This window comes from Amphiura filiformis, chromosome 10, assembly GCF_039555335.1.
Source record: "Amphiura filiformis chromosome 10, Afil_fr2py, whole genome shotgun sequence".
Classification (NCBI taxonomy): domain Eukaryota; kingdom Metazoa; phylum Echinodermata; class Ophiuroidea; order Amphilepidida; family Amphiuridae; genus Amphiura; species Amphiura filiformis.
In genome coordinates this window covers 29,788,979-29,809,203 of record NC_092637.1, presented here as the reverse complement: position 1 = coordinate 29,809,203, position 20,225 = coordinate 29,788,979, and the positions used below count along the sequence as shown (strand labels likewise).

Genomic DNA, 20,225 nt, shown 5'->3' with positions numbered 1-20,225 from the left:
AGGTCACCCGAAGTTAAAGGTCAAAAGAGGTAAAATGTTAAACTGGGCTTAATCTTGGTGTAAAGAATCCTTGATATAAGGTGATCATGAAAATGTTAACCTGAGTTCATCCTTGGTCAAAGGTCAAATGGGGTCAAATGTTTCAATTTGGAGCAAAACAACCTTTAAGCATGAAAAGTCAACATAAGGTTACTCATGATCAAAGGTCAAATGAGGTCACATGTTAAAATTTGCTCGATTGGGCTGAAACTTTAGACCTGTTTTGTTTGCTTCTTTTGTTTGGTGTTGTTCTTGTAATTTTGTTCCAAAAAGGCACACAGTAATTCTTTTATGTAAATATATGATTCGCAATATTCAATATCTGCACAGCAATAACACACACTTTTGGACAAATAAAAATCATTTATGAAGCTTTCAGAATTTCCCGTTTAGCCCTTAAAAAACTTTTATTTAATCAACTGTTTAATACAAGTATACATATATTCAAAATAAAATAATAAAAAATTGCCTTGGAAATAAAATATTGATACAAATAAATAAAAAGGAAATAAAATAAATGAATATTTAAGTTTGTTTAATTGGATGTTTTTTTCTTAGTTTGCTATGATAATTATTCTAAAAAATAGGACACATACTCACACTCCACATACCTGTACATCCCACAGTTGTACATCCTATACATAAACACCCCACCCCTCCACAAACATGCACACCGTCATCATACACACCCGTACACAAACACCCCTTCATATTCATCCCCCTTACACACACACACCCCTATACACACCTACAAGGTTTTCTGAGTATAGACATATTACTAAAATCTTTACCAAAGGTACCGTGACCGTTATAAATACGCTATAGCTACATATCGTCTTTGCTTTCAGGCTATGTTTGCCATTGCGCCCGCTACTACTGCTCTCCAGGCTATTCTGTCTTTGGTCTGTGTCAGAGTTTGTTCGTCTACTTCTTTCTAGATTTACGCCACCCACGTTTGTTTTGTTCGCCCGACAGATCATTTTGTTTTTCGTGGGAATTCAGCTTGGAATTAATCATATTCACAATATTTTAACATAAAAAGATTATGATGGTTTATTTACGAGTATTTTGACGCCCCATTAGTCCAAGGTTGTTTAATTATTAACATCACAGTAATTGTTAGCGAATTTAAAAGGCGCAGCTATTTGTTGATTTGAATTCACCGCAATGGCGCGTTTTATATGCCACAGTGCTAGCATAATAAAGTTTTTTGCGCGCAATTCACTATGAAATGTAAACACAATTTGTCTTTTGTTTGTCTGTATTGAAATACCAGCCTTGTTTGAAGCGTCACAGTAATTCAACCATAAATAAATAATCACATTACTGTAACCATTTGCTAATTTGTCTTGTACCAGTGTTGCTTACTTCTCTAGTTCTGTGGGATGACATATTGTACTTTGAAGTATGTCAAAAGAATGAAATGGTCAAATGGTGGGAAACTCCAGATAGAGGGCGCCTTTCAAAATGGCCGCCCAAATGCCTAAAATGGTAAAAAATTTACACAAATTGTGTGATTTAGATATCATAATACTAAAAATACATATACCCTACATGACACGGTGAATAATTTCATATTTTGACATGTTTCTATTTTCTAGTGTTTTATATGTATGTTTTATGTATAAAAGTTCCGCTTAATTGGCTGTTTTCCGCGCATTTCCGCGCAATTTATTATTTTTCCGCGCAATTTGCAATTTCTTTTTTCGCGCAAATCAATTATCCCTGGTAATATCCATTGATCGCTGTAAACGGCAGCATTTAAATCTAGTGTTTTTTTCTTCTTTAAAAACACTACTGTGTTGTTAAATACTGCACGACATTGGATGTTTGGGGTATCGCGTGAATAAACCGTCGTTCTTTTTATGTTAAAATGTTGTGAATACAATAAATAGTTATGATGTTATAGGCGTATTTATAATGGCTGCGTTACCTTTTGTGAAGACTTTATTACATAGTATATGAAGTAGCAACTACTAAATATTATAACGTGACCACATGCAAATTTATACCCACATCACTCACACACACCCCACACACTCCACATTAGCTAAATAAATGTAAAATAAAGTAAAGTATTTTCTGAGTATTGCTCTAATATTTTAATTTAAAAAGGTCACCTGTGTATCTAAAATGGCCCTACATGAGTGCGTCACAAAAAACCCGCAGCAATGCTTGGAATCTTGTTACACTATCTGCTAGATATGCTTTTACAATTGTGACGTGTTCTGTCAAAACCACTCACTTCTGGGCAGAGTATAAAATTTGAGTTTTAGCCTAATCTGTAATCTACTCATCTTCAGCGTTCTAATGATGCTTTAATTTTTAGGGTACTCCAAATTAATATACATGTAGGTAATATTTCCCGTATTATCTGGGTAGTCCTAACATGACATGACGCGATATTCGCACGCATACTTCACGCGCGACATGGCTGCACGGAAAAAACTGACCTGCTTTTAGTCAGATTATCAAACAAAATTCCTTCAGCAAAGTTTTCGAAGGAGTCAGAAGATGAAAAAACAGAGGGAATAAGCAAACTATGATGCAAAATCTATGAGTCAAAAGATAATAAAATGCATATTCACTAAAGAATAACATTGTTACCCTCTGTTTGTTCTCACGAAATACGGGAAAATATCTACGTTCTTGTGCCGTATTCCATTCAGTCTTCGGCTTCATGGAACGGTGTCATGGAATACGGCACCAAACCGTAGTTATTTCCCGTATTTCGTGAACAAACAGAGAGTAACTAATAATATTTACATAATAGCTCAGGTCCTAATATTAATCCTTAACTCTCTCAATCTTTCTATTTCTCTCTCCCTCTTTATTTTCTACAACCCTCCACCATATAAAAGATAAGATTGCGAAAGATGAAAACAATTTTTTGAATGTATTGCCCTGCACTAGACGTACGCTGTAATTCTGCATTGCACCATTATCAAAGAATAGGCATAAAGACCTGCAGTGGGTCGTAATTCTATCGTTATGCAGAGTCCATGTACGTTTCACTCGCTCCTGACATGATAGGTGATGAATGCAGCCTAATCATAGTTCAGTGCAATACGTTCAAAAATTATTTTCGCCTATCGCTATGATAAATAATCCTGTTACAACACTATTTCAACAGCGAATATCCATCGGTGTAATGGTGGTGTGTTCACATTCAGAACATAAGTGGATCTGCTACCTGTAAGATATTACAAAGGACCAAACAATAATTGATTAACGCACATGTATATGGATTTTTTCTCTGTATGCTCATTTAACCAATATAGACTATGTTTGAATTTATTTATTTATTTATTTATTTATTTATTTATTTATTTATTTATTTATTTATTTATTTATTTATTTATTTATTTATTTATTTACTCTTCCAATAGTATCTGTTTGCTAATTAATTTATTCATATATTATATTTGTCTATTTTTGTTATTATAATATCAATTACCGTCTGTGCATTGCCAGTAAACGGATACTGATTAACGCCGTCGTATGGCATGAGTTGGACCTGTGGCTGTTGTTGTAGTGGGTTCGTCGGAGGATTGATAACATTGCGAAAACAGAGGTATGCACCGAGAGACAACGCCATGAGCACACCCAGTACGGCAACTCCCGCAAGAATGGTCCCGATAAGTCCTAGAGTGTTATCTATTGTACAAATGGACAATGTGACTGTGCATATTAATCATAGAGACACCTTTTAGTCTTTTAAGTCTTAAAAGACTCTTCTCGATACGTAAATGTTCTCCGATACATAAATGTTTACCAAAATAATACTTATATACATATAAATGTTTGTTATTCGAGCACAAGTCTGATTATAAATATGCAGTAAATTTTAATAAAAAAAAGGTAAAATATTATAGTGAAATATATAACAGGCTCACGTACCTTCTTCTTCTATGCAAATCGGTGGTAGAGGAGACCAGGTAGCAAAAACATTTGGAGGACTATGGATGCACGTCAATGTTGACATCCCTACTAATCGGTAGCCAGCCTCGCAGCTGAAGGTTACCTGTGAACCCACGTCATAGTTGTTTTGGAGTGGTACATGTACCACATTATCGTTGGTTAATGGCAGCGAGGAACACGTGATTTCTGCAAAAGCAAAGAACAGATCTTTACATAGTTGACATAATCATTAACATGTTTAACAAAAATAGAATGGTCGATTGGTAGCCTTATCCCCATATTTCCTCCATCAAAGTGTATCTAAATTTAGGTTGCCTTGTGAATTTACCATGTACAATTATGCGGCTGGAAAAAAGATTCGTTTTGATTTCACAATCCAAAAGGTGCTCAAAAAGTAACTCATTTTTTATTGTTGCTCTTCAAATGAATGTATTTGTCTCTCAGATGTCAATAGATTGGAAAGCAACATGAAATGAATCCTTTTGATGAGGACGTGTGTTACACTTCGAAATTAAAGTACAGTAATATCTCGAAGACAATTAACCGAAGTTATTAAGTAATCATTAGATAGACTTTATTTCCCCCAGTTATACCGAGTTGAATGGAAAAAGAGAGCATTTCATAAATGACAAATTTGGGCTATTTTTAGGGTGATTCCTACATTCTAACGGGCTCATTATAGCGTGTGACAGATCAACACTCCCTCGCCATGCTTATAATTAGTGTGCTTTGAGCGAAAAGTCTAGATATTTGTTGTCAATTCTGAAATTCTTTTTTATTCAAATTGGTATAACTTGGGAAAATAAAGCCGCGTAATGTCGAATGAGGTACAAATATACGCAGAACAGAATTTTCACCATGAATTAATTGCTTCATTTAGGTTAAGTGACTTTAAGATATTGCTTTTGTTTTAAGTGTTCGGTACTTTTATTTTGCTTTTGTTTTAAGTGCTCGGTACTTTTATATTGCTTTTGTTTTAAGTGTTCGGTACTTTTTGTGCGTAGTATATCTTAAAGTTGTTTCCATTTGAAATACATCAATACATTATTGTTGTTTTCAAAGTGAAAAAGTTTTGAATTAAAAACTTGACAATTAAAATACAAACAATGACAATGAAATAACGTTACTTACGAGTTTGACAACGGTAGCCAGTATATTCTGTTTCACAAACACAATTGTTACCTTCAGCGCATTCACCATTATCACCACAATCCGGCTCACAAGATATTATAGGTGGTCTTCCCTCTACTGGAACGATATCATATTAATTCAAATATTAAACAATAATATGTATTCAAAACTGCTCATGAGGTGTCTATTTGCATTAATTGATATTTGACTCTAGTGTAGCACGGACTCCCTCTGGTTTTCTACCAATTATAGCTAAAACACTTTAAATGACCACCACCTTCATTGGAACCTGCTTTTTATGACACACCCTATGCACATCAAATAATTATGTATGATTTTTAGGCATATAAAATAATATGCCATTATATCAACAAACACAACATAAAATAAAATAAATTAATATTCATAAAAAGTAACATAATGGTAGTGAAATATAAAATAGGACAACGAACCTTCTTCTATGCAAATCGGTGTTCGAGGAGACCATTTAGCAACATATGGAGGGACAAGGATGCACGTCAATGTTGATATCCCAGCAGCTAATCGATAGCCAGTCTCGCAACTGCAGGTTATCTCTGAACCCACGTCGTAGGCGTCTTGGAGTGGTTCCACGTTACCGTTGGGTAATTCCAGGGAACACGTGATTTCTGCAAAAACAAAAAAAACCAGATCCTGACATCTCATTTTAATGATAATCATTTTACATTGTCAGATTTCTTACATTTAAATAAAAGAAGGGCGCTTAATCCGATCGACAGCCTCAACCCCAGATTTACCTCATTGTTGATGACATTTTGGCATCATATGATAGATCATAAACATAGTCGTATTTGTCCCAAACGTGAAAATGGAATCGAAACCCAACATTAAACATTAAATGATCCCTTCTGAAGAGGACGCATATTTTTCATAATTTATTTTAAATGTTATGCATATCTTATTACCAGCACATATGAGCATTAAGATTTACATCACTACACAATTGTGGATTTCAAAGTGAGAAAGATTTGAATGAAAAACAAACACGCAAATAATGAAATAACGCTATACTTACGAAATTCGCAACGTTCTCCAGCATAGTCTCTATCACAATCACAATTGTTGCCTTCAACGCATTCACCATTAACACAAACCGGATCGCACGATATAGGTTCCTCTGTTTGAACTGATATCATATTATATATATTTTAAATTTATATTATATACTATATGTAACACACCCCCACACGCGAACTCCCTGACTTATGAAATATTAACACTATCATTCGAACTAGACCATGAGAGACACTAAAACGGACATTTTTTTTATTCTTAGCACGTCACCCTAGTTGACAAGAAAGACTTAACGAGTATCTTTATTTATTATCATCACGGATCATATTTTAATTATTAGAATGTAATATATATAATGACTTACCATCATTAGATACAATAAGAACAGTTACTTGATCAGGAAATCCAATGTGACCATTATTGCTGATTGCGGTATCTGGTTGCAGAACCAGTGAGAATATCTCATCCTTTTCATACAAAGTGTCATCAGTTGCACAGATTTGAAGTGTGTGTGAAACTCGATCCTTACCAAACTGTATAGCGGAAGAAATGCCCTGAATCGCATAGTCTCTGGTATCAGCACTTGATGGTACAGAAGTGACAACTGTGAAATACCAAGACGATACAAGTTGTTAGTATTAACAGATTCATCAGGTGTGTTGATAAGCATTATAAATGATTTCATTTGAACAAAACCAAAATTATGACTCACTTTTGACGGTTCGCCTATCATGGTCAGTATGCATCATCAGAATGATGGTTGTTGATCCTTACTTCCTGTTGGACGTATCCCGACTGAAGAGTGTGTATTATCAGCCAGGAGAGGATCATACACATGACTAAGGATGATGCCTACCGACCATGATAGGCGAAACCGTCAAAAGTGAGTCATATTTTTGGTTTTGTTCAAATGAAAAATCGGTGCTCGTGTTACTTACTGACAAGGGTAAAGCCACTGTCATCATGGATGCGTCAGAGTATGAGGATAAATTGTCCGAGTTGTTAAATGATGAAAAACATATGAGCAACTCTCCTCTGACCCCACACAACGGTATAAGAGAGTATAGTAGACTAAAGAAAGAGGAAAAATTAACAGATCACAATATGAGCTCCTCTACCCTACGGCGGAGAATGTACCAAGAATTTGTGGCACCCCGAAAATTCATAAGCCGGATAATAAGGTCCGGCCGATAGCAGATTATACCGGCACAATCGGTCACCAAACATCGCGTGCCTTAGCCGACATTCTAGGTCCCCTTGTAGGAGGAATCGAACACCATGTTAATAATTCAAAACACATCGCAGACGGTATGGCTGAAGTATTCATAGAAGAGGGGGAGATTTTCAACTCCCATGATGTTGTCTCGTTATTTACGAACACTCCTATAGACAAATCGCTGGAAGTTATGAAATCTCGGCTAGAGGATGATAAGAACACTGCTCACAGTCGTTGATGTTTTAGAATTAGTAAGATTTGTGCTTACTACGACATATTTTTTGGTCCGTGGAAAGATTTATAAACAGCGTTTCGGGGCTGCTATGGGCAGTCCTGTCTCCCCGGTGGTGTCCAATCTATATTTGGAATTTTAAGAGCAACAGGCACTAGCATCAGCTCCATTGGACTGTAGACCCCGTCTTTGGAAAAGATATGTCGATGACAACCATCTTAACCAAAGCGACCCCACAGGAAGCATAAAAATTCAAGTACGAAAAAGAATAAGAAAGCTCTATACCATTTTTGGACACTTTAATAGTACGCAAAGCAGATGGCACAGTAAAGCTATTAGTTTACAGGAAGGTCACCCACACTGACCAATATCTTAAGGGATGGTGAATGAACGTTTGGACAGTATTTATTGTGGGACATTAGAGCATATCAGACATATCGAATCTGAATACGAAGAATGTCCTTCTGATATCAAATAATTTTGATTTTTTGAAATTCGCAATGTAATACACATTTTATGGCAAATGATTAAAAATTGATATTTTTGATATTTAACAGTACTCGAAGTAAACTTTGTAAATCTAATGATTTATACTTAAAGTGTATGTAGGTGGGATGAAAAGCCGACGATCAATTGAAAATTTTGACTTTTCGTATTGAAGATATGGATTTTTCCCCCAAAACACAGAAAAAATTGGGTCTTTTTGAAAAAAAAATCCATATCTTCAATATGAAAGGTCAAAATTTTCATTTGATCGTCGGCTTTTCCTCCCAGCTACATACACTTTAAGAATATATCATAAGATTTATAAAATTTACTTCGAGGACTGTTATATATATAAAAAAATGTGATAAATATCAAATTTTAATAATTTGTCATACAATTTGTATTATAACGTGAATATCAAAAAAATAAAAATTATTTGATATCAGATAGAAATTATTCGTATTCAGAATGCAATTCGATATGTCTGATGTGCTGTCATGTCCCACAAAAAAAACCTGTCGAAACGCTCAAAACGCTCATTCCAGATCCCTTAATTTCGATTCCCATCATCCTATCCATCATAAACCGGGCGTCGTTCGAACTCTTCTCGACAGAATGAACAGCATAGTTTCAAACAAATTAAAGATAAAATGGTGCAAAAACAGATCAATCCTAAAACCAAGAAAGACAGTAAGAATCAGGCCAAGGGATTTGTTGTGATCCCGTACGTAGAGGGACTCGCAGTGAAAGCCAACAGAATCTTCCGAAAACACAGAATAGCGACAGCCATGAAACCATACACCACTCTCCGGAAAATGTTAGTACACCCTAAAGACAAAGTCGATCCGCTCAGTACCACTGACTGTGTCTACGAGATGCGCTAACTGTAAACACTCCTATGTTGGTGAAACAGGCCGCAAATTTGAATACCAGACATAGGGAACACCAAAACAAAAAGAAACGGTCCGGGTGACCCATGACCAAAACTAACTACAATCAGCAATCCCGCAAGCAATCGGCGAGCGAGCAGTCTAAGTCAGCCATTGCGGACCATGCGGTACAAGAAAACCATGTCATCAACTGGGACAATGCTAAAATCCTTGGTAAGGAGTGTGATGCAAATACAAGAAGAATTCGAGAATCCATTTGGATCAGAAGACGAGCACCCAATGTCATGAACAGAGACGAGGGGGCCCACTTCCTTAGTCATGTGTATGATCCTCTCCAGGCTGATAATACACCATCTTCAGTCGGGACACGTCCAACCGGAAGTAAGGATCAACAACCATCATTCTGATGATGCCTACCAACCATGATAGACGAAACCGTCAAAAGTGAGTTATATGTTTGGTTTTGTTCAAATGAAAGTTGTTGTTTGCTTTAGGGAATCTCCAAATGCGTAATGCGTAATTGGATCTTCAGAAGAATGCGAGGGTGGCTTGGACAGAGGTGCCCTTTTTACCCGCTCCCGCCCGCTGAAGGGCAGGCGCCGAGACTTTTAATGTTTTGTTGAATATAATAAGGTTGGGGTTAGGCATATCGTTACAGCATACTACAAACACTACAACATGGGTGTCGGTGGCTTAACCAAGTTGGGAGGCAGGGGACAGCTGCCATTTTGTACTTATCAGCATATTTCCCTAGCATAGCTCCACCCTCGCCCCCGCTCTGATAAAGTCCTGGCTACGCTACTGCTGGGTGCTGCGAGTAAAACATAGGGCACTCCGTTAAAGTGATCAACAAAAGCTTGGCCCAAGCACACCATTGAATTCTTAAACCTTTACAATTGTTTCTGGGATACAGCTAGCAAGTTGTTTTCGGAATTATATTCCATGGTAACTGGTAACTGTACCATGAACACACCTCGTCGTCCGTATTCCATAGTGGCGTATAGTGGGGCGCCGCGAATAAACAACTTTTCGAGAAAATCGGGTTTGAAGAAATACCAATTTAAAATCGAGTTGTGTAAATCAGACCTTCATTATATTTTGTAAATGATGTGAAATTTCTGTAGTAAACTAAATAGATTTTATTGTTGTATATTTTTCAAAAGAAATAAATACATACTATTGCTGGCAAACTGACAATAAAACTATACGTCACTATGGAAAACGAACAAAACGCAATACCCTAACCTTACGTTAACCGTACGCCACCTCGGTCGCCGTGTAATCCCTATGGCGTTACTTTTCGTCGTTCGTATTCCATAGTGGCGTATAGGTCCGATACGTGTACGCCACTATGACATACGATGTTTTTCATTTTTGCCGATATTTCATAATTATAAAATGTGTATAAAAAGTGGCGTATGGTCGATACGCCACTATGGAATACAAAAATGTCACTTTGTAACTATACGCCACATTTAATTAATTAATTACTAATTAATTAGCTAATTATGACTGATGAGACTTAGAAAAATGAAAGAGAACATCATTAAAACATATGTGCCAATTTTCAAAAAAATGACCAAAAATCACAATACGCCACTATGGAATACAGCCGACGACCTGCGCTCTAGCGCGTTGTTGTGACTACCTTCTGTTTACCACTCGTTGCTCATCAACGCGGTTGACAGTTGCTCTCGTATTCAGAAGATCATCAAATACGCGAGTTAGATTGTATCTCCCCTCGTCTTAATTCATGGCGGTGCCTTGCTGCCTGAATTTCACTGTCTCTTTACTCCAATGTTTGTTTATATTTCCTGAAGAAGAAACCAACGTTGCTGAGCAACGAGTGGTAAACAGAAGGTGCTCACAACAATATCAGTGTTGATAAAGAAATCTGACAGATTTCAAAACGTCCACAGTAAGTGCTGTTTTATTGGACTAGAACTATAAATTTCTTTTTTAATTTCAATAACAGTCCTGATGACCATTATCAGTAATCTATATGCCTGCGTGCATACCATAATGCAGATGATGATAGTTATGGTGATTACTTACGAACTGATGAGGCTTGATCTAGGTAACCGGATCTCAATATATTTACTTCAGTGCATTGACCCTCCTCTACTCTGGCAAATATTCCTCCAAAATAGAACTGATCTGTAAGTAATGCAAACAAACAATTACATAGATAATTAGGTCGTTTGTAAGAATTGATAGTTGGATCGACTCATTTGGAAAACACAATGTTGGGCAGGTGGAAATATTAAGCTCTTGTGAATCATTTTATTGCTGATTTATGCGATAAATCATGTCTGAAAATATTATTGCTAAAAATATTAAGAATAATTTTATAGTATAATAAATTCGTTATTGTGTTCAGCGTCGACATGTTATGGGAATTTACTTACGCTCAGTGACACACTGGGTTCAGCCATCGGCTTCACCTAGTACCAAACTTCTCACTTGATTAATTAATTAACGGTTTGTGCATGTTGGTGTGTGTGGTGTGGGGGGGGGGGTGTATGTGTTACGAGATACAATATTATACACCTCATGGACCTACATATTTTTCTGTCATCTGATTGGTTGAAATGGGGCTCACATGATATTGGTTATATTTACCATTTCCTGCTTTTAAGGCAAAAACAAACAAAATTGAACAATCAAAGGGTGATAGTACCCTTCCTAAAACTACTATCACCCTGCGATAGTTCATAGGATACTCCGACACAGGCTAATAATTTCGACGTGTAACTTAATCTTAATAATAACGTACCGGGGGACAATCGGTGGAAGAGATGGTTACTGCACAACTCGAATCATGGCCGACTCGCAGCCCAGAATGAAATTCTACTGCAACACAATCGACCAGTATTTCTCGTTTTACACTGGTAACGGATGAGAATTTGTTCGTAATTATAGATTACGTTTGACAAGAATTGGCATCTTACTATAAATGGCGAAAAGTTGTATGTAGGTATGTAGGTATGAATATCAAAAGGCTCCGTCAGTGTTTGAATTTAAATTCATACCGGAGATTGAGGAATATACGAGAAATGGAACGGTTTTTATTTGGTTGAAAACGGCCAAAAATTGGCTGTAAATCCAGTGAAAAGGTATTCGGCTGCTAACCTAGGTAAATAGAATAAATGTAGTCAATTGCTAACCTAACCACACGCGTCTTACTAAACTGACGTATCTAACGCCGCTCGCGTAACGCAGCAATACCGCGCGGGTAACGCAGCAATACGCATACGCGATACACGCACGCGTGGGGCACATAGCCCAACTTCAGTGCCAGGACCAATGGACGCAATATGCATATATACGAAAAGAGAAAAGAAAAGAAAGGAGAACAAAAATAGTAAGCCTACTATGGATGGGTTACGGGTACGGGGATATGGTTGTGGTTTTGGGTACGGGATGGGGTTACAAAGTTACCAAGATGATAAAAAGGATACGGGAGGAAGGAAGGAAGCTAAAATAATGAAAGAATAAATAAATAGATAAATAAATAAATAAGTAATTCATGTAAAAATCATGTAAGAAAAGGAAGCTAAAATAATGAGAACATAATTAAATAAATAAATGCAAACCGGGAATCACATAAAGCAGAAATATAAAAAATAGGAACAAAATGTAGTAAAAAACAAGAAAAAAAAGAAGCTAAAAGGGAAATGTAAGAAAGGGTATATTTAAACAATAATATCCACATCTGTAAGTATATCCATGTCTGCATAAAGATATACTGTAATATTCGTAGTAATATTCGCCCTAAAAAAACAACGATGAACCGAAGTTTTGACCAATTTAGGTCAATATGTTTGGATGCGAAAAAAAGTTGGTAAATTCTAATAAGGACCATGTATTTTGTAAACGCTCTTTAGCAAAGTCACAGTTCATTGAATTTACAACCGTATGACAAAACAGGCGAAATAGTAATTGTTTGCATAAGATTTGCAATTTAAAGAGAATAGGCTATTGTTCATTCAAATGAAGCTAGTATATGGACAGTATAAGTGTGATCTTTCATTAATGACATAAAAATACGACAAATATTGTAAGTATCACTTGAGGATTTGACTTTTAAAACCTACATATTGGTCAAATATTGTGCGTGAATAGGTTGATTGCAACAGATTTACCACATTCGCCTTGCTACAAATATTGACTTGTCTGTTGACCTAATAAAAAAATTGTTTTTAGCGGAAAGTGTTAGCATTTGTTCCAAATGAAAAAAATTCTTATTCTGATTGAATGAAGGAAACACTTGAGGTTTTGACAAAAACAAATCACAAATTCCTATTTTCTAGCTAGAAGCTCACACAGCTCTTATGATGCTATTCACTCAACCGTGAGAGTAAACACAGACTGCGTTCTCTACAAGCTACTGCTGCTTGGACGAAATTGTGTGATCAGGTGTATCGAGGTGGAAACTATGCATAGATGCGTTTATAAGAGAATCGTTTTTGTAACCAAACCTTTCCATGTGCCATTTTGTATATATATTCTTAATCACGTCCCTCTGGTTGACATAACGCTGAGTGTCTTTATTTATGGCTATCACGGATCATATCTTAATTATTATGATTTAAGGTTATACAGGATTTTGAACTCTTGTGTAGGCAAATTGGCTGCACGTAGCCACCTAAAATATTTTGTTTTTCAAAAAATAAACATGGCAGGCCTAAAAATCATACTTCATCTTAAAGTTGACACTCTAATGATTATTATTGTAATACTTTTAACGTCATAGCTCATACACAAATGTACTTTGTAAGTGTTTCAATTTGTGTTCAATTTCATGAGCATGAGGTTTTTTGGGAAAGAGGCCAGGAAAATATGGGGAGAGGGTCCGATTTCATTGCGATTTCGCATATGTGTTACAAACAAACCAATGAAATAATGTACCTATTTATTCTTTCGATAGGTCCTCCTGATTTAAAACAGTAAGCTTACATGTTCACAGAATGTCAATGAAAATGATGGGGTAAATGTCGTCTTTTTTGCAACAACAATATTAATTTAGTGTGCCAATATATTGACACAATTATTCCCTACATTATTTCTTTGAAGTATCAGCTAACACATGCATATCAAAATTTTATGAATCAGCTACGGGAAACATTAAAAATAATTTATTTCATCTCAGCATATCAGGCCAAATGGTCCAAAATGGAGTTCTGAGATATCCACACATTTAGTTTCAAGTACTCACATTTTCTGCTATTTCACAGTATCAATTCACAATCCCATAATATTCCAGGTGCAGTGCTCCTGTATTACTACTGATAATCCTTACTGCATGGGAAGTATCAATTGATTTTCACAAAACTTGCAGAAATTGACAAATTTCTGCCAAAACTTCCACACTATCTACTATCATGTTCAAACCATGTGCTAACTTGTTTACAATGCTAGTTAGTGTTGCCAGGGCCAAGGTGATAGTACTTATTTTATTGATTTTGTCTAGTATAGTGCTGGTTGAATACTCATGCTCCACTGTGCATATGCTTCAGTGATTTTAGCAATCAAATGAAAATGATAGGGTTGCCAGTTCATGCACTGGAATAATAATCACTATAAGGGGCACATCACTAAATAAATGTCCCATTGAAATACATGTGAAAATACAATAAAGTAACTAGGTGCATAATAATTATGAGTCCTGGGGAGGGTAGAATGGGGAGGGGGGAGCAGTTTTGGCAAACATTTACAGTGCATCTTTATAAGGCTTAGGAAACACTACAGACAGAAACATTCAAATCTGCATCATAATATCTAGGCCATTTAAAGTTTCCACATTGGCAAAGTTAGGCTGGCCGAGAGCAGGGCCAGGGGAGGATGACAGGAAATGTTGGCATACCTTTTAAAATCTAACCCACGGGCCCCCATGTATATTTGGGATTCCCCCTTCCAAATAAAAATGATAGCCCCTCACACCTTCTCTTTCTTCCATGAGTTACACCAAATGCGGAAGGATTTAGTGTAGTGTCCCCTTAAAACAAGAACTGTCTTTAAAAAAGAATTAGTGCTGTGGGATATCTAGAGCAAATATTGATACACAAAAATAATTTAAAAAATACTTTGTTGATACAATTTTTTCAATCTACATCTCTGAGATGTTTAATATATACATATACTTCATAAATAAAAATTAAAAAACAAAAGACAAGTTGAGTGGAATTTTCACCCTCCGTAACCTTAATAGATGACTTACCATCATTAGATTTAATAACAACCCATACTTGATCAGGAAAACGAATTTGGCCGGCATTTGGTTGCAGAACCAGTGAGAATTTCTCGTCCTTTTCATACAAGCTGTCATCGATTGCACAGATTCGAAGTGTGTGTGAATCTTGATTGTTTCCAAATTGTATGAAGGGTGAAATGTCCTCAATCTCCTCATAGTCACTGTTATCGGCGCTTGATGGCAAAACATTGACATCTGTGAAAACCAAGACAATACTACAAGTTGTAGTTTGCTTTACTGTATCTCTAAATAATGCGTAATATTGAGAAGAAACATCCCTAATGCGAAGGTGGTTTAGACAGGAGCTTTATTAGTTCACCAGCCCGCCCGCTGAAGGGGAGACACCCAGACTTTCGATGCTTTGTCGTATTCAGTAAGGTTAGGGTTAGCCATATCCTTACTGAATACTACAAAACACTACAACTTTGGTGTCAATGAGGAGGCAAGGGCAACTGTTTTTTTTTTTTTTTTTTCAGCATATTTTTGATAATTTTTGTCAAATGTGCTCCTTCAAAGTTGCATGGCCCCATCCTTGCCGCCCCCTGTTCTGAAAAAGTCCTAGTTATGCTACTGCTTGGTGCAGCCCCTCCAGCGGCGAAGTTGGGGCCCGCAAAACATAGAGTACTTTCGTTAAAGTGATCACCGAAAGTTTGGCCCAAACACAGCATTGAATGTAAAAAAAATAGAGGCTTTTTTGATCCTTTTAACCCAAGCAACATATGTACCAAGTATGGTTCTGGTAGGAAAAGATTATGGTTCTCTCCTGGGATGAACCTGCCTATACTACGTGTATGCAATGATGTAGATTTGACTGGATATAGTTATAGATCTGAACCTAGCCGTAGCCGTTAAGCAGAAATGACCCCAAAACATGTTCAGAATGTCGTAAGGATCATTCCTGTTGAATATGAACTCGATTGGACCAAGTTCAAATATTTTGACCCCTAAACTTTGACCGTTGGGATCATAAATATTTTTAACATGTTAAGAATGTCGTAAGGATCGCTTCTGTAGAATTTGATTTTGATTGGACCAATTTTAAAATCTGACCTTTGGCCCATGAACTTTGACCTTTGGGGTCACAAATATTTTAAATATGTTCAAGATGTCATAAGGATCATTTCTGTGCAAGTGGATGCTATAATTATTACATGTAGCAAATATGAATTTTTGAAGATTTTTAGATTTTAACCGGAAATGACCCATATAGTGAACTTTGATCACAAATCGGAGATTAACTTTTGTGTACCAGCGAAGGTCAATGCATGTGTGCAAGCCCCAACTCTGAGCCATGGAATTTGTGGAAGGGGTAGCATTTTAAGCTGAAATCACGTTTTAACCCTGTGACCTTTGCGTGACCTTTGACCTTGGCCAGTGATACTTGTGACCAAGTTTGGTCAAAATTGGCCTCAGCATGAAGGAGCAGTGGACCTGTTGCCAGAAAGAAGACGAACCAGAAGAAGAACTAAAGAACTGGGGTTAGCTGGTATTTTGGAGGTATCTGACCCCTGCAAAATATTCCAAAAATGTTCCCCATGTCATGAGGTTTGTTGTCACCGAGTTTGAGTCCCGTACTCCTTACAGATGTCCAGAAAATGAAATTCTAAGATTTGACCCAGATAGCCTTTGACCCCTGCACAGTGTTCCAAAGTGTTCCCCTGGTCAGTAAGTTTTTTGTCACAGAGTTTGAACCCTGTACCTCTTACAGATATTCAGAAAATGCATTTCGAAAATTCGACCTCTGCATGACCTTTGACCTGACCCCTGCAAAATGTTCCCCTGGTCATGAGATTTGTAGTCACCGAGCCACATACCCCTTACAGATGTCCAAATAATGCAATTGTAAGATTTTACCCCCTTAATGACCTTTGACCCCAATTTTGTGCAAGTTATAGGCGTGTGGTATAGCCGATGCATATGTGCAAATGACGTCACTGTGATGTATAATATGTGGCAGAAGAAACATTTTGAAGGTATTTGGTTAAATAGCAGAAATGCCCCTTTAGTGACCTTTGACCCCAATTCTGTTTAGAACCTCATGGGCACTGGATTTCACGACCTAACCGTAGTAACGGCTAGGTAAATATTGTGATTACTTACTAACGGACGACTCCTTATCCAGATACCCGCATCGGAGTATTGTTACTTCAGTGCATTCACCCTCCTCTACTTTGGCCATTGTTCCTTCAAAATAGAACTGATCTGTAAGTATTTAATAGATAAACCAAAACGCAAAACATCAAAGGTACCGGCTTTCTTGTATTGTTGATACTAGTGTCTATGTGCGTATTGTACGCGTGCATTACTAGTACGAATTGATAATTATTTTCTACGGTGGGGCAACTCCATTGGGAAAACACAAGGTTGGGCGGGTGGAAATATTAAGCTCTTGTGAATCATTCTTTTGCTGATTTATGGGATAAACGTTCATCATAATGTATAAAAATATTATTTTTATAATATTAATAATTTGATGATATGATAGATTCGTTATTGTGCTCAGCGTCAACATGGTTTTATATCAGCAAGCCTAACTCTCATTGGGAGCACTAACTCTAAGTTAATCTTAATCTGATCTGCTAGGACAGGCTACAGATATAAATCCTACCTAATTGTAACGTTCAGCTCCGAAGGCGCACTGCCAGTTATAAGGTGTTAACAGTTAAGTGTGTTAAAACTGTAAGAGTTCTGAATATGATAAATATTCCGCTCGAAATATGGCATTTACCCGTTGGAAACTGTGTAATAGATAATTAGTGTACTGAACCTTGCACTCACACTGGGCCTTCGGCTTATCCACGCATGGTAATGACTCCGATAATTGGTATTATTAAATTACTTGATAAAATAATTAACGGTTTTGTATGTTGGTGTGTGTCGGGGGGGGGGGGGGGGTGTGTTACGAGAGACAATAATATCACACCTTGATAGCCTTGTTCCTGAGTACATGAAACTTAAAGTTGAATTCGGAAACCATGAATATACGTACACTACCATATGGCATTTATGAAAGATTATTGGACTGTTCAGTGGTGCATACAAGACTTTTTGGGGGCAGCGGTCGGGGCGGGAGTAAGGAGTCAAGAGGGGATAAGGCCAAATTTGACGCAGCAGTTAGATAAACAAAATGTCTAAACGAATATCTCTGAATATAGCTTTGAAAAGAAGGGGACAAAGGTTATCATTTTGAACTAAAGAGAGCACGCAGTGCGATTGACCGGAGAATACATTGACGTCATATATAGTTGATTTTGTATCTGCTTCAAATAACCTTTGACCTTTCAAATGCGCTGGCTAGCCCTGCGTTGTTACACAAAGTATGCATTACACTGTCCACACACTTTTGTATTGAGAGTGTATGGGAGTTACAAGGACCTGTTATTATACATTTGAGAAATTTAAACTATCGTTTACCGTCATCATCTTTGATAATCACAGTCGCATCCGTTGAACAGATGTCCACATTATCAACAGCACCCGTAAGCTTGTGAAGACTCAATTTGAAGCATTCATCACTCTCTTTTATTTGGTCGTTCATAATCGGAATGGTTGCAGTGAAAATGGTCTGACCTGGTCCAAATAAAATTGTGGAGCTTTGTAACCCAGTGTAATCCTGGTCTGATTTGGCATCAACATCCGCTGTGGTAAGACCTGTGATAATAAAATATATTAATTTATAAAAAGGTTCTATTTACTTTTCTTCAACAGTTTTGAAGAGGCTCTTGCAAACGACGCCATTTTGCACAAAATAGAAACGAGGTCTGACCACCGGTTTTGATAGGGCGCGAGGCTCAAGCGGCTGACATTCTCTGTTATCTAACTACAGTAAGCCAAATAATTAAGATACCAGTTACGTTCACCCCCTGTATATCCTAAACAAAGGCAGATAATATCATGATTGGAACAACAACCAATACCTGCATCTTTTAGCTCGAATTTAAGACCTCATTCGTTGAAATTCGTTCAAGAAATAAAGACACGACGATCCAAAAACCCAAGGAAGATACAAATTTAAAAGTTGCAGTTTGCCACATTGCATGCCCTATTGATCTGTCCACAGAACGTTCGCGAACAAGAAAACTAGCGCCGTGCTTTCATTGATTAGCACGAAAAACTAGCGTCGTGCTTTCATTGAACACAAAAGTGCAACTTCTTTCTTATTTCATATCTTCATTAGGTTTTCAGTCACCGTACTCTCTGTGTTCATTAGGTTTTGGATCACCGTTTCTTTAATTCTCAACCAATTTGAGTCAGTACACCAATTTGAGTCATTAAATCAGAGCTAAAGAGTACAGGCATCGGTTGCTTGTTTTAATTTGTCTTTATTTAGGATATACAGGGGTGAACACAACAATTCTTTTGATTACTGTATGTCCATTGGAAAGACGTTACTTTGCTCTCATCTTAGGGGCTGTGCAATAATTACGAACCCTGGGGAGGGTAAAATTTGTGGGTAAGCGAGTTTTGGCACGCCAAGAGGGGACAAGCATTTTTAGCACGCCGTTTGGAAATCCCCCTGCTCATAATTATTGCACAGCTCCTGAATGCTTTTGGGATAAAGAGTGAAAGAGATGAGCATGATATTTTTAATTCGTGTTTTTTGTTTAAGCTGAATTTTTAACTTTTTAACCTCATAATATCTTGTCAGTTTGGTGAATTAGGCAAGGTTTGGAAAATAAAGAAACAGAAACGAAACACATTTACCAATCTCAGCAGCATCCTCCACATTTCCCGATCGCAATAGGGTGACACTCACTGCTGATGAAGACTCGAGGACAGATACGGCTGGTGCTGTAAACTCGACACAACTTCCTAATAGCAGACAATAAACATTGTTATTTCACATCAGCTTTATTCTGCCTTTAGGTCGTGTAGTTACATAAATAGTGTGTAATCATGTTATTAACACCACTAATTGACATCAGCTGTGTTCGCATGGAGCGCCGCACACAAATAATGGTGTCTGAGACCCCCATTTCTATATACATCTGGTGTTTCAAATAG

The 20,225-nt window shown here is 37.0% G+C and overlaps 1 protein-coding gene across 2 annotated transcripts in view; it reads right to left on the bottom strand.

The window, feature by feature from the left end:
• Window positions 1-421: 421 nt before the first annotated feature.
• Window positions 422-20,225, bottom strand: part of LOC140162723 (adhesion G-protein coupled receptor V1-like) — a 35,212-nt gene continuing 15,408 nt past the window's right edge. Inside the window, exons 8-19 of one of the 2 annotated variants that reach the window (XM_072186008.1) lie at window positions 19,926-20,033; window positions 18,636-18,872; window positions 17,322-17,423; window positions 15,189-15,416; window positions 11,024-11,125; window positions 6,509-6,748; window positions 6,146-6,256; window positions 5,544-5,738; window positions 5,092-5,208; window positions 3,940-4,146; window positions 3,497-3,696; window positions 422-3,232 (exon numbers count right to left, since the gene is read on the bottom strand). In XM_072186008.1, coding sequence (XP_072042109.1) covers window positions 3,209-3,232; window positions 3,497-3,696; window positions 3,940-4,146; window positions 5,092-5,208; window positions 5,544-5,738; window positions 6,146-6,256; window positions 6,509-6,748; window positions 11,024-11,125; window positions 15,189-15,416; window positions 17,322-17,423; window positions 18,636-18,872; window positions 19,926-20,033 — 1,871 coding nt within the window. In that variant the 3' untranslated portion in view covers window positions 422-3,208. The remainder of the gene's footprint in view (window positions 3,233-3,496; window positions 3,697-3,939; window positions 4,147-5,091; window positions 5,209-5,543; window positions 5,739-6,145; window positions 6,257-6,508; window positions 6,749-11,023; window positions 11,126-15,188; window positions 15,417-17,321; window positions 17,424-18,635; window positions 18,873-19,925; window positions 20,034-20,225) is intronic. The other variant, XM_072186009.1, reaches the window with a different exon arrangement.